The sequence below is a fragment of the Vulpes vulpes genome, chromosome 13, assembly GCF_048418805.1.
Source record: "Vulpes vulpes isolate BD-2025 chromosome 13, VulVul3, whole genome shotgun sequence".
Lineage (NCBI taxonomy): Eukaryota > Metazoa > Chordata > Mammalia > Carnivora > Canidae > Vulpes > Vulpes vulpes.
The window spans coordinates 66263504-66279641 of record NC_132792.1 but is presented as its reverse complement, the minus strand read 5'-3'; the positions used below and the strand labels follow the sequence as shown (position 1 = coordinate 66279641).

At 38.6% G+C, this 16138-nt stretch overlaps 1 protein-coding gene across 2 annotated transcripts in view; it reads left to right on the top strand.

Moving 5' to 3' along the window:
• NKAIN3 (sodium/potassium transporting ATPase interacting 3) overlaps window positions 1-16138 on the top strand; it is a 606663-nt gene that overhangs the window by 548797 nt on the left and 41728 nt on the right. For both annotated transcript variants that reach the window (XM_072734660.1, XM_072734659.1), the window contains exon 5: window positions 9987-10047. In XM_072734660.1, the coding sequence (XP_072590761.1) occupies window positions 9987-10047 (61 nt within the window). The remainder of the gene's footprint in view (window positions 1-9986; window positions 10048-16138) is intronic.

The following is a 16138-nucleotide window of genomic DNA, read 5'->3' as shown; positions in this document are numbered from 1 at the left end:
TCACTCACAACTACATAAATAGTATAATCTATTTTTTAAGGATTTTTGTGAGTACAATAGGTCCTCAGAGATTGTTTAATTAAAGTATAAATTAGATCTTTAAAGCATCTAGAAACTTCACTGGCTCCTGAAGTAAAATATTTTAAACCAAAAAATAAAATTGAAAAAATAGTTTTTAAACTACTTTCTTTCAATCTGGCCCTCATTCCAACTCCCAAATTCCTTCTGGAGTCGCTTTCTGGAATTTGTTTAGGTGAGAATATTCTTCAATTTAGTGGAGGTTGGTAATTATACCTGAGATGTCTACCCTGAAAGGCCAACTTGGAACAATGAAGGTTGCTGAGAGCAGGCTCTGGCACTAGGGAAATGCAGCTGCTCCTAACGGAACCCACAACCAGTTTGCACTGCCTTGCACTGGTAGTTTGTGGCTCTTTCTGAGATATTTAGATTATAACATCTTGGTGGTGGTTTATGTAACCCAGAGCTCTCCCCATCTTCCAGAAATCACACAACTGGTTTTCATCAATGATAGAGAACCAAGATTGTTCCCAGGTGTTTCTTTTTGTTTTTCTTCTTTGACTCAGGCAACTGTCCCACTTTTCCAAAATATTAATGCCACAAATTATGCAGAAAATTGAATACCATTACTCCACCACCTCAAAATGGAGTCAATTATTAAAAACATTATTTAATGACTAGAAATAATAAAAATGATAGAACCTTTGGAAGTCAACATAGACTAAGGATACGTAAGAGCGAATTAACCTTGCTTCCTTTATTGGTCATGATTTATAGGCTGTGTTTAGATTCAAGTATATAATGCACCTGAATTTCAATAAAGCATTTAGTAATAAACTAAAATAAGATAACGGGGCAACCCGGGTGGCTCAGAAGTTTAGCGCCGTCTTCAACCCAGGGCCTGATCCTGGAGATCCTGGATCGAGTCCCACGTCAGGCTCCCTGCATGGAGCCTGCTTCTGTCTCTGCCTCTCTCTCTCTCTCTCTCTGTCTCTCATGAATAAATAAATAAAAGCTTTAAAAAATAAAATAACAATGAATTTGCCTGGACCCATACATGCACTAGTGTTTGAAAGAAAATATCACTGCTATATAGTTCTGAGAGCATTCCAAAACTATATTACAAGAGGAACTCTCAGTTTGAGCAATAGGAAAATGAGTGTCATTAGTGAAAAACTCCTCTTTCTATTTATTTTTGATATATGCTTTTAAAAGTTGAAACCATCATTTAAAAAGTACACAGTGTGTGATGAGTAATGTGTTAAGTAGATAGGTGGGTAGCGCTTTAGTCTATGTAAGGATTACTATGACAAATAATACTTTCTTCTTGGGAATTACGCTTATATAAGAGTTTGTAACTGTTTTGCTAAATAAATGCATTTTTGAGCCATAGAAGAATACATACAGAACCGCAGGAAGGAGAGGGGTTAATATCATGGGCTAAAGAGCCAGAGTGTCAATTCCTACCTAGGTGAGTTAGGGACAAGTTAATTTATCTCTATGCCTCAATTTTCTCATCTATAGGATGGAGTTAATAAAGAACTTAGCTCCTAAAGATGTAAAGACTTAATGAATTAATGAACACATAGAGCCCAAAAGAGTGTCCAGCCAATCCCTGTACTAAGCAATGGCTATTAATTATCTTAGTAATCTTCACATGTGATAACAAAGTAATCTGATCACTAGTCTCATTTTACACATGAGGAAACTGAAGCTCAGAGAGGTTAAATACTTTGCCCAGGGTCACTCAGGTAGTAATGCCAAAGCCAAAATTTGAACTGAGATCTCTCCAACCAGAAGATGTACTCTTGACACCATAACCATCAGCTGTAAGGTAAGCATTGGCTCCCAGGAGCAAGGCTGAACCCCATACTAAGACCTGGATGCATGAGAGCACTGCTACCAGCAAGAGTGGCCTCATTGATTCGCCAAGTATTAGATGGAACTCTTTGAATCCCTGCTAAGAGCGTCACTAGTCCCAGGACCAAGGTGACATTCCAGCAGTCAGGAGAGAAAAGATGTAAAGGCTCAGAACCAAGGAGTATGCAGGAACACCATGGCAAAGTGGCCGTCCTTAGCATTCATTTCACAGGGACAATCACTGGAGGTCAGGTGGTCCATGATATGGGACACTCCCCCACCCTTGACCCCAAGTGGAGGGTTAGTGAGCTGCTGCAGCAGTGATGAAGTATGGGCAGGTCTGAGGCTATGCATCTAGCTACAAAAGATTCTCTGTGCTTTAGTAAGCCAGAAAGAAGATTCAAAATGAGTCCTAAGAATAAGAGGTTTGAGTTGTCAGAGGGTGAAGTCAGTATCTCAAGATGAGAAAAGGGATATAAGGTCAAACAAGCAAGTCTGAGACCATTCTGGGTGGACATAGGCGGAGGGGAGGGCTCTTGCCCACACCTAGCTTTTACTCATCTCCTGCGCCAGACTCCATGGTCAGGTGTGAAAGAGGCAGAGCTCTATGTGCCCTGGCTTATTTACAAGTCCATGTAGCCACAGACATGTATGCTCCCCAAGACCTTACCCATCACATTATGATACTATTGCAAAAACATCTCTGTCACCAAACTACATTTATGATAATTTTTACATATTTAAAGATTCTGATTGAGTTTACATTTAGAGTTGTAAATCAGCTAAAAGCCAGATGAAATTTTCCTTAGTAGAAAAATTTTTCTGCAAAGTACCTCGTAATCCTCGGGTACTATATCCGTACCCAGCTATTCACATGATATCACTGAAGAATTACTGAAGTTGGCAGTGGACACTTGGAAAAGTCCTAGATAAAATAGATCTACTTGAATAGGTACATTTGTTTGTTTGTTTGTTTTACAATGCTCTTATTCCTCAACAACTTGCCACCAGAAATGTACTATCTGACAACAACGCTCTTTGCAAATCAGACTAACATTCGTGTCCTCTATGATATTGCTGAGCTGGCTTGTGCAAAGCGTCTGCCTCACAAAAGCATGTCATTAAAAGGCTTATCTTCCTTGGTGGAAGCCAGCAACCCATTTGTTTTCCATTTTGACTGTCTACACAAGTGCTTCCCATACACGTAAGGGCAATAAATCCCCAAAGCCCGAATAAATGCGATGCTGTTGCTGTTGTGCATTTTTATGGTCATCGTGGAGAAAACAACTTATTTCCATATTCATTGATTCATTTAGAGCCCAGCGTACCAGTGGGACTCTTAGGAGATTGAACCAAATGTCTTCAAATAATTTCAGGCTTCAATTGGCATAGGACACTTCCATCAACAGACATAACTCTAATTCTGGACTCCTGAAGGAAAAGTATGAGCAGCTTGACTGAGAACAAATAGGTTAGGATTCACTAGGATTCCCACTCTTCCCAGAGTGATCCATATAAATAAAAAAAACAGTCCCTCCTATGATTTCTTCCCCCTGAGGATCCCAAGATCCTACACTTCTGTTCTGCTGGGCACGCAAGAGAAAACAGATGGGCGTGGGTGACAGTTCCACGAAAAAGCACTCCCGGGAGTCATAGAAAAAGAAATGTGTCCACACAGCACTGTGAGATGAGACTGTCCACCAGCTGCCTGGTCTTCAGTCTTGAGGTTTTTTGATCACTCCCTAGGAAGGAAGGAAACACCTGCTCTCCAGTCCAAAATTGAGGGTGACCCATAGCACAGAGTTGAACCTCCACCCCCGCCAGAAGACAAAGTCAGAAGATTCTCAGATTAGTAACCAACCATGTGTTATGTAGCCGGACATTCTGTTGTCTATCACTCTAACATGAAACCAGGACATGCCGCATTCAGGCTTCCTGTGAGAGTTGAAGCATTACCATCCTTCATGCAAACCACTGTATCACTTCAGTCAAGTGGCTAAAAAATTCCTATTCCATCATATGATTTCTCCTTTCCCCAGTGAAGGCAGCAGTATGTATTCAGGTACACATTAGCTACTTTCAATATACTTTAAGTGTTTGTTTCATGTAAACCCAACCAATAGTTAACTCATAAGTGAAAAGAGCTTAATATACCTTTTCTTTCTACATGTTCATGTTCCATCCACTTGTCTAAGATGGTACAATCATTGGCTTGTTCTCGTGTTGTTTGCATGACCCAGACATTATCACAGCAAAGCAGAAAAATCTATGGAACTTACCAAATCAAGGTAACAGGTGCTGATGCACACTGTTTTTACTTTGGCTAAGTGACAGGGTGACCCATGTGGGAATTTCAGCTTTGCTAATGTGCTGGAATTCTGAAATTCATCTGCTTCATTCCAGCCACCTTGGCTTCTTCCCACACTTTGCTTCGATATACGTGCATCTCATCATTTACTTGTTCAAACACATTTAATAAGTACCTTCTTTGTATGAGGCAAAATACTAAATTTCAGAAATGTGAAGTTAAATTGAGAAAAAGTTCTCACCTTGAAAGAGCCTGGCAGTAGAGTTAGTCATGCAAATAGAGAGATCAAATGGGCCTTCATAAAAGAACATGGGACTGTGCCAAAGTAGTGGAAGGTGTAGCTCTTCCTTCCGGAAGGAACCAGGACAGGACTCTGAGGATATGGACTTTGCATCAGCTCTCTCAGAGGGGTCCTGCCTTCAAGGACCTACTGGGAAGATAACAAATGAATACATAGCTCTGGCACAAAGCAATACTGAGAACTGCCATTAGAGATATAAGAACAAAGTAGTGAGACGGTTCAGACTAGAGGTGTATCCACTGGAGAGATCAAAGAAAGTGACATTTACAGCAGAGCTCAAAGGATGAGAGGGTCTGTGCTAGCAGAGATGTGAGAACAGGTTAGGGGGTCATGGGCAAGCAAAGAATGGGGTGTGCTCAGGGAGTTGGAGCACAGCTTCTGGCCAAGAATAGTGGGAGACAAGCCTTGAAAGCCAAGTTGAGGCAGGATTATAGAGGGCATGGAAGCAGATAAAAGTGATGTGTGCTTGGACAGGCAAATAATCTTTGTTCTGCATTACCCCAATTTGTGAATCATGATTTAAGGGAAACCTTAATTCCCTTGAAATACAAACATGCTGTATTACTGTCCACCTTTAAAAAACAAAACAAAAAACTAGGGACGCCTGGGAGGTTCAGCGGTTGAGCGTCTGCCTTTGGCTCAGGGCATGATCCCAGGGTCCAGGATCAAGTCCCACATCGGTCTCCCCCATAGGGAGCCTGCTTCTCACTCTGCCTATGTCTCTGCCTCTCTCTCTGTGTGTCTCTCATGAATAAATAAATAAAATCCTTAAGTATATATATATATTTTTTTAAAAACCTAAAACTAAAAAAAAAAAAAAAAAAAAAAAAACCACCTCATTGACCTCACATCTTTTTCCAGCTACTGTTCCTTTCTCTATTCTCCTTTTCCAAAACTCCTTGAAAGAATTGTTGACATGCTGTTTTCTCTTGAGCCCACTCTGGTCACATTTTTGCCCCATCCTCCATCAAAACAACTCCCATCGAGGTCACCCATCTGTTCCAAACTATCCAATCCAATGGTCAAGTCTCAGTGCTCATTGTCCTTGACCTACCAGAGACCTTTTGCACAGTTGACTGCCCTTGGTTTCTTTTGAGGGTGGTGGGCAGAGGCCAAGGGAGAGGGATTCTTAAGCGGGTTCCACACTGGGTGTGACACAGGATACAGGGCTGAATCTCATGACCCTGAGATAGTGACCTGAGCTGAAATCAAGAGTTTGATGCTTAACTGACTGAGCCACTCAGACACCACACCCTTGCTTTCTTATGTCACTGTACCTTTCTGGTCAGGCCTTTTCAGTCTCTTTCTGGTTTCTTGACTTCTCTCCAAACCCTAAATGTCATAATGTCCCAGAACTTCATTCTTTAACCCTCCTCTCTAACTCTACTCATTTCCTTAGTGTCCTAACCCAGTCATAATAGCTTTAAATACCACCTATAAGCTGATAACCTCCAAATTTATAATCACTTTTACCTGGGCAATTTCTCAGGATTGTTCAGCAAACAACCTTTAGGAAGGAGGTAACAACTCCTCCATCCCACCCCAGCAGAATAGGTTGCTTCCCTTGCTGTAAAAGTAACTCAATGTTCCTCTCCTGTAACAGAACCCATTATGTCTGCAGGGGTCCATCGTGACCCAAGAGGAATGCAGCAGAGATATGAAGCTCATGCTGACTGCTGAGCTATGAGTAATAAAGCCCTTTGCCTCTGACCCAGAATCCATGAAACAGAGAGAGGCTAACTTGTTAGCTTATACAGTGAAATCCCAAACCCTGCACAGTTCTTGATATTAGGTAGCTATGCTTTCTTTTATAAGCAACTTAACACCTTAACATAAATAAATTACATATAGAGAAGCTTTCTGCTTGCAAACGTTTCACTTAATGACTTTTTTCATAAGGGTAAAGCTCTCTACACAGAAAAAATTGTGTCGCCTTCTGCCTGCCTCCCATAGATGGCTTTGGCCAAGACCTTTATAGAATCATTTTGGATCTGAGGAAAAATCGACTAACAAAAAACATTTTAGAGCCTGGTTCTATATAGAGAAACTTCTGTCATTCGTTAAGGAATCTCTTAAACTTTAGTGTTTAAATGTTGGTGTGAATGCTGGAAAATTTAGGAAAGTAGTTGGGGAGTTATTTTTGATCAAGGATCCTTTTAGCTTCCCTCAAATCCACTGACTCTTTCTCTGTAAGGCAGGACCTGTACAAGCTTTTCTGAACTCCTTAGATGAGCTTTTCTCACCTATCTGTTGCACCTGAAAGTGATCCCTTAAGATGCTCATGCTTTTAGAGGTGACTCATTTCTCTGAATCATTCTTACCAAGATCCACAACTAGCAGGACACACAGCCTGTGGCTGTTGTCCTAATTTCTACATGGGTGAAACCAAATCCTGCCAATCCTTATACAAGGCCTGCAGGCCAAAACAAATCAATCGCATATACAAATCCTGCTTGCAAAAATTAATCAACCTCTTACACAAGAAGTGGTGTTAGAATCTAGTCTTATGTCATTTGCATTAATTTACTATACCAAAAAAGATGGAATGGAATTTATGCAGTCAGAATTTACAGTACATATGAGAAAATCATTTAAAAGTTTTAACTATAGAGATGGATGGCTTTAATGGATTAGCAGTGTGTTTAAATTTACTGACTCCTAAATAAATAAATAAATAAATTTACTGACTCCTTCAAAACTTTATTAAAAGCAGACATAATCAGGACTATCCTGGTATTATTTACTTTGTGTGTCTTTGCTGTTGGCAAGAATGCACATTATTCCATTTCTTGGAGATAAGCAGAAAGCCACAGGGACTATTTCAACTCATATTCTGGGAATCCAAGAACGACAAAACATTCAGCCATCAACAAATTGGTGATTAACATGATGTCTAGACAGGTTCTCATGAGAATAACATTATTAATTAAGCAGCAGTTTCGTTAATCACGATAGCAAAGGAAATTTTTGGAATAAATATTTTATTAGTGTGCCCTTCAATAAAGCAAAAGTAAAAGAATATATGTTAATTAATTCATTTGTTATAATATTAAGATTAAGGCCGGCAATTTCTATTTGAGGGCCTAGAGAATGAGCTAATATTTCTAGTATGGCATGTCTTTATCTTACTGTTTCTAGCTAATGGTACTGTATATTTCAATTACCTAGCCAAAATTCCTTTCTTGTCATCTATCAAGATATTATTAAGCCCCATTAGTGAATAATTGAATTTGACAGATTTTCTGTTGCTATACATTTATCTGTTCTTTTAACACTGGGTGTCTCCCATTTCATCAGTAACAAAAATTTCACTGACAGAGGAAAGATAGTGGGCTGTAACTATAATTAAAACCCTGATCTTATTTTCCATCAGTCAAAAGACTCATTTGGAAAAGAAGGAAATATATTGGCCAGTTCTCTTCAGTACATAGACAATAAATCTTTCCAGAAAACACAGTTAACACAATATTTTTTAGCATAAACCAAAGCCCTGAAACTACAGGAAAGAAATATAAGATAATAGGACTTAAGTAAAAAAAAAAAAAAAAAAAAAAAAAATCTGAAAAAAGTATTCAGATGAACTTGCTCTCTCTTATCTTTATAAAAAAATATCTGTGAGACCTTCCAGGTTGGTGAACACTTGGGGATTTGGGGAGAGTGGTGCACTCAAGAGGGGATGGAAGCTCTGCACTTTTCACCCACATCTTGCCCTATGGATCTCTTCCATCTGGTTCTTCCCGAGTTATATCCTTTTGTAATAAACCAGGAATGTAGTGCAAGGCCAAACGTTATATAAGGACATGAAGAATACCCTTAGTGCAAAGTGATGCCTGAAAGCTCAAAGGGAATGGTGGAAATCCTATAGGTTATCCACAGCAGTGAGTGAGACCTTCATAAGAAACCGATGACCATTGTAGGGAATAATGATGTCCTTTGGGAAGACTATGAAGAGAAATGAACTTATCAGGCTTTGAGGACCATGGAAAACTATATAGGCCCATTCAGTGAGATGAAGGCAAGAAATCACCAAGTGGGTTGGAAACTCATGAACCGTGACAGTGCCCAGAACTACCTGCGGGTGATGCAGAAGGCTCAGAAGAAAGATGAGGCCAGTACAGCTGAGGCTGAGGAAGAGTTCAGCAACACCAGACTGTGTTTAAAGGTCTGAACCAGGAACCACTAAAAGAGCTGCCTATTCTTTATAATAGTCTTACTGGCTGTTATGTGACCATCTTCTAAAACATTTCCAAGTTGAGGGACATCTACAGGGACGTGAGCAAACTCAATCACAGTTCCTATGAGGTGCTGAGCAAACTAGAGAAGCAACATTCCAAAGTCTTGTACGTGAAGGGACCGTCAAGCAGCAACAGATGCTCTTCAGTTATCTTGGTTCAAATATCTGTGGTTCTAGCCCTCTCAGCTCATAGTCCTTCTGCACTTTCCTGAAAGAGTGAGAAGAAATCCATCTCAGCAAGTGAAGAAGAGCTAGCACCTGAACATACCCAGTTTAACAAAACAGTCTGGAGGTGAACTCCAAGATCAGGTTCTTAATCTTCAGGGTAGTCATAAACACCAGATAGATTATTCTCTGCATTGGGAACTTCATTCTTAGACACTGGGACTATTAGAAAAGTTTCCTTGCCAAATGTTATTCTATAAGGGGTAGGACAGGATATATGATAACAACAGAGAGAAAAATAAGAAGACAGACTGTATCTACTTTTTATTTAGGTATCTACTTTTCATCAAAGTACTCTGAGTAATTTTAGACTAGACTAGATGCATTGACCATTTTGTCCTCCAGGAATTGTGGTGTCTCCAGCTCCATAAAATAAAAATTGCCTTCTGAGTGTAATAAGCACAGAAAATCATATGAAAAGGTAGAAAGCCTACATTCTGGCACCTGCATTTATTTAATCACTAGTATCCAAAGTATAAAGTATCTCTTCAGTGTCATTATATGATTAATGACCTCAAAATTAATGTGTTTTCTTATGATATACTTAACAAAACAATTAAGTATTTAAGTAGAATTTATGTTCTCTGAGCATTTCAAATAATTAAGTTGATGATTGGTATTTAATTTACAATTAGCATATTTTGATTCCTTTTATGGCTATTAAATATTAAAATAGTTATAGTAATAATGAGTATGCTACAATTTGCTCTCTAAATAGTCTGAACTTAAAAATATGTGTTCTGAATAATCTGTGATGATTTTAAAGTGTAAAAACTGTAAATCCCAAATCAAAATCTAAGTCATATATCTAAAAAAAGTTTCCCATTCCTGTGTACTGTTTTAGAAAGCTACTGCAGCTAAGTAGAAATTGAAAAGCTCTTTAAAATCACAGCCATTATTTAAAAATAGAATTTTTTTCCTATTAAGATTCATAGTCATTATTACTATGTATTCTTTATCTTTATTTATTGGATTGTATAGGCTCTTCAATTCTGGACATTTGGCATAGATTCTTAAGGTATTTTTTTTCTCCTTTGCAGTTGGTCGGTTTTGTGTATGCCTGTTATGTGATCAGTATTTTCATGGAAGAAGAGGACACCTGTAAGTACCATTATAGCTACCTATTAGTTTATTTTAGATGAAATATAGCTTCCAAAGCTAATCATTACAGGGCTATGAAAGCTTTCATATTTGGAACTTAAAATGACTAAATGAAGCATGGCAAAGTTACAATCAAACATTTGCAAACTGAACTGCACACAAGTAAGGTAGCACTAAGTATTGAAATTCTTAATCTAAGCTGTGTGTGAGAATGCCCAGAGATGTGGAAGTCTGTAGATTGGTATCATACCATGTCTTAGTAACTTTTTTTCAGAGATCTAAACATAATATTGAATAGAAAATTGGGGATTGTTTCATTGTAAGTATGCTACTGCAGAATTTTGAAGTCTGATTAGTAGCAATAATATCCACACAACCCATTACAGCAAGAATTATATGAATATATGTTACGTAAAATGCTCCACAAAAACTAAAAAAGATAACCTTTAAGGTGAGATTAAAAAAAATGTTTTAAAGAAATGCTGTAAAATAACTAATGGGATGCTAAAAAGCTAAGTAGTCATGTTTCAGCAGAATACCACCAAAGAAATGAAAGACATATGTGACCTGAAGTTCTGTGGGCAGAGATTTAGCAACATATGCTAAAAGCTGGCATTTATTGAGTGCCTGCTAATGAATAAGGCATTTCTTGGCACAACTGTCATGAGCTCATGTGATACCAAAGAAATTTTTAATTTATTTTTAAAAAATAAATCATTATTAGATAAAATTACACCCGCCTATCTCAAAGGTTCAGTTATATCATTGCAGTTACTGTCTGGGTTATAAAGTTGATCCTTTAAAAAAAACGAAGATGAGTCTCAGCTAACCATGATAACTTTTTTCTGTAACACAACTCCAAAGAGATCTGATGAATGCTTCCCACCAAATAGATGCAGTCACGGTATATGAACTGGAATCCAGTTGACAACGAGGATTTATTTAACCAACTGGAAGAAATATTAGACCCCGAGATTAAACTCTCAGGTAGTGAAAATGTGTGAACATACTGCATCCCATCTTTTAAAATGGCTTGGGGGTATTTTTTAAAACACTAGATGAACCAGAAAGTTTCTGACATTTCGAAAGCGCTCTTGTAATGACAACACTTCCCAGTGTGAAGTTAACTTCAGAAAATATGTTTTTGGGAGCTCCATTAGTAGTTCCCCAATCTGACAAAGTTAATGCACAGAAAATCAGCAGTGTGCTTCCAACTCACAGCTGAGACAGGCTGCACCTTCAAAAACAATCGGCTGAACAGGAACAATTTTAACTGGAATTGAGACCTAAAGGAAATTATTAGAATAAATACTTCCCCCCAAAATGATACAAAGCCTGATAAATACCAGCTGAATCCCTTATAATGTACATTTGAGTAGGTACCAAAAGCACCTGTTTCTTGTCTTCCTCCCTGAACTGGTTGGAGGCTCTCAAATGATGCTCCTGCTCCATCCTACCTTATTGTGTGAGAAAAGGCAAATTAATCAATAGTGTTGTATCTATTAGAATAAATATATAAAGGACTTTCCCTTGAGGCTTGTGATTTTAAGCAAAACTTGAAAATACAAAATGACATGCAAAAGAAACAGCTCATCTAAATTGGGTAAATGATTTTGACCTTCTTTCAGCCTTCTTTTAAAATAATAATGTCAGTGGATATGGATTGTATTGCTACTGGGAGATATTGTAGTTCCATTGACTTTGGCGTCTTTAATTAGCTTAAGTTTCTCTATAGAAATCTCCGAATCAGCTATTTTCATGCCCATCAAACTGGCATTCAAGCAGCTGCTAGAAGCCTATTCTATTAATGGTTTAATTCGAGGGTTTGTTATTGGGGCCATATATTAAGTTATCGAGAGGCATCTGGATATAGTAGTTGTGTTACCATCAATTCAAACAAAAACTTAGAGCCAGAAAAAAATCTTACGTGCTCAAAACAAAATAAATGTGCTCTAGGCGGACTTGACATGATGATCTACTGGAAGAAAGACGACAGGGAAAAGCAATCACAAACCTTTTAGTTTGATAGTTCTCAAGCGAGTGTAATTTTACATTTTTTATTGAAAGAAGTAGAAATCAAAAGTGCAGTTGTAATTAAATTGTCCCAGAGTCTTCAGAAGGCAAATGTGAGCAAAAAGAAATGTCTGGAAACCAATTGCAATGATCTCATAGACTAGTACAATTTGTGCCAACACTTAGCTTTTAGGTGCAATAATGAACTGCCCTTTGGATATGACATTACCAACCCGCAGTCAGAAAGATGTGTCTTTTGATTTGTTTTTCCAAAATTTAAACATACAGTAAGAAAGCCAACACTGGTAGCTTTCCAATTTGTCTAAGTATACTTCTAGAAAACTTATTCTGAAAGGTAACTGCAAATATATAATGTAATGTCACAGTATTTTGGCAGACAATGTATCATTTATCATTTCAATTCCTATTCTAACTAATGAAAATCTCTGCATTATTCAGAATGCAAAGTTAAGCCTTGTTCTTGGACTGAAAGCTATCTGCCAGCCTTAAAAATTAATAACAGCTACCCGCTCTCTCCTCTGCCTAAGTGGTTCTGTGGGACTAACATTTCAGCTGATGGACATTTCTGAAGGGTAATAAATGCTTGAGGAAACATTTATTTCCAGCCACCCATCTCCTTAGTTACCTCTCGGCCTCTTCTGCTGACTGTATCTCTTATAAAGACTCTGATGGCAGGTCAAAGACAATGAAATAAAAAGCTCAAAAAGGGAAGAATGCTGTTTGATGGGATCAGAACTTGCCATCATTCATTCGAATGAAGAAGCCTATTTATATGTCTTGTTTCACTTTTATTTCGTTTTTTTTAATATCTATCAATCTCTGTGAACACTTCTGTGAGACCAGGATATTTGGAATCCGTAATCGTAAAAACCTGTTGACATCTTGTTTGTGAATCATCTACTGCTGAAAATGAACTTGTAGGCTTGTTACTATCTTGTCACATGAAAAAGAATGTTTTTAATTCAGAGAAGTGTGTAGGCAAGGCAAAAGATGCTGAAAAATAGTATTAACTTATATAAATATTACCAGGCTTCTTGAGAGGATCTGTTGCTAGCATGACTGCTTCTGATATTAATTTGCAAATTGCAACTGGGACATCTGTTTGGTCTCACAAAGGCCAGTCTGGGTTGCATATGTTGAATAGTTGGAAAACAGTATATTGAAAACTAAGAGTTAGGTTTTGAAAAGGAAATGAATTACCCCAGGTGTGAGTTCAATAATTTAGATTGAAAAGCTCAAAATAACTCTTGGTGCAACTGTTTGACCCTTGTTAGTATACTTTGGGGGAACTTTTCATTGGAAGGAAGTGTAACTCTTGGGAAAGCATTCCATACTCTACTGTCCTTGAGGCTTCCTGCAGGCTAGTGTTCGTGTATTTGCCTCTCTGCCCATAAATGGCCTTTCAAGAGTAGGAGGTGATATTACCATACCAATGATGTGAATCGGAAATAAATAACCCTTCCAATCTTAAAAATAAAAGAGTTATCAGCAAAATTAGTTTCTTCGGGAATAGCAGAGGAATTGCAATTTGGGACAAGCAGACTATGGGGAACCACAGGTAAGTCCAAAGAGACAAAGGGAAAGTCAGCTATTATTAGGTTGTAGGAAGAAATTAGGGAGGGTTATTTTAAACAAAAATTCATTGGAGGGATCCCTGGGTGGCGCAGCGGTTTGGCGCCTGCCTTTGGCCCGGGGCGCGATCCTGGAGACCCAGGATCGAATCCCACATCGGGCTCCCAGTGCATGGAGCCTGCTTCTCCCTCTGCCTGTGTCTCTGCCTCTCTCTCTCTCTCTCTCTCTCTCTCTCTCTGTGACTATCATAAATAAATAAAAAATAAATAAAAATAAAAAATAAATAAATCCTTATAAAAAAAATTCATTGGAGAAGAACAAGAAAGAGTACAAAGTTGCAGGCTTTCTCATTAGCTGTAGGCAGTGGTTAGTGCTGGGGCAGGAAGGGATCTTTTTTTCCTTATAAGTGGAACATGAAATTTCCTGTGTGAAAAATGCCTTCTGCTGTCAAGATAATTCTTATCTTCCTTCTTCTGCTGATTATGCAGCCTGGTACATATGTGAGAGCTCCTCCTTCAGGGCTTCCCTGTTCTATTTTAAAGATTTATTGATTTATTTTTATTTTGGGGTTGGGGGGCATGTCAGAAGGAGAGAGAGTCTCAAGCAGACGCCTGGCTGAGTGCGGAGCCCGACACAGGGCTCAATCTCATGCTCCTGAGAAGAGGACCTGAGCCAAAACAAGAGTCAGAGATTTAACCAAATGTACCACCCAGGCACCCCTCTTTAAAAAAAAAAAAAAGATTTATTTATTTGTTTGTTTTAGAAAGGGAGAGAGGGAGGGGCAGAGAGAGAGGGATAGACAGTCTCAAGCAGACTCCCTGCTGAGCACAGGGCCCAGTGCCACTTTAACTAAGGTTTCCTTTATTTATTTTCACAACCCCTATCTTCTCCTAAGAATTTACTGAAGAAGCTAATGAGAGGACAGTTGGTTAGTTTGGAATGTTAACTTCCCAGTATCCCTTCTTGGCTCTGTAATGTTTGCAGAAGGCTTAGAGAAGGAGAGTGACCCAAAGGTTGGGCAACAGGGGAAAGAGAGAAAGCAGCAGAGGATGGATGGATGATCCTCAGAATAGAAAACTATCCATTGTCTTGTGAGCCTTGCAATACATAGATATTTGAAGTAGAGGGGCAGGAGAATTTAGTGAGTCAAAGACAGAGATTCGAGTATGATCGTTTAATCATAGCCAAAATCTCAGAGTAGTCAGAGCATCTGACCAATAAGCCATCAAGAATCAACTGGTTCTCGGGATGCCTGGGTGGCTCAGCAGTTTGAGCGTCTGCCTCTGGCTCAGGTCGTGATCCAGGGACCAAGATCGAGTCCCTGCGGAGCATGCTTCTCCCTCTATCTTTGCCTCTGTCTCATGAATAAATAAATAAAATCTTAAAAAAAAAATCTACTGGTTCTCAGAGAGAATAAATTTCTTTTGGTAACTTCACGGTGAGTCCACATCTAACTAACCTCACTACAGTTTAGATTTAGAGCCTGAAGCATCTTCCCTAATCTGATGAGAAGACTTTGTCAAATAGTCACAGAATTACTAGCTAATCTTCCTACTAGAATAGATGATCTGTGAGTTCAGGATCTTTATTTTGCTCCCTGATTTAATCCTAGAGCCTAGAAAATGCCTTGCACATAACATCCCATAGAAATGATTGCTGAATTTAAATTGTTAAATTCTCTTTACCTAGCAACTCATTTTTAAAAATGGATTTCAAAACCCCAAGATTCTCAAATTTGATGAAATGATACTGTCTTATGTTTGGAACTGAGATGCCTGATGCATTTATAAATATCTATGTTTGGCAAATGGCAGTCGTCCTGCATCTCTTTAACAAAATTGGATGATTTTTAGTAATTTTGAAGGTCAAGATACAGGGAGATGGATTAAACCTCCACTATATCACATCAGAGCAAGAGCTTGAGTTTGTCAATTCCTGGACAAGATATCCCAGAGGGAATGGGGACTTGGAAGATAGATGTACTCGCAGAATGAATTCAACCACAGAATCTGGCCAAGGGAACTGACTCCTATCAAAGAGCTGGCTGACCTCAGCCAGCACCACACCTAGAAAGGTCAGGCGGCATAGAATAGGATCCTAGCTATAGGGCTGTGGTTCAGAGACAGAATTCCAGTCCTTGGGTAGCTTATCAAGACAATGTCTGTCCATAATGGATGTGTAAATTAACCCAATGGTGAGAATCCTTTCCCAATGTATATGTATATAAAATCACTATGAATTAAATTTTAAATATATCACCATTTTATTAGTCAATTATCCCTCAGTAAAGCTGAAAAAAGAAAGACAGTATCCTCTCAAGAAGAATATCATAAACACCCAAATACCCAAACCAGTAAATCAAGTAGGAACTCTCCACAGGGGCAAGATAGTGAAGCCCTTTTACTAGAACCAGCCCCAAAGCCAGCACTAAACTCACCATGACATTGCCTATTTCACTAAACCAGGACTTATAATTGAGTCTAAC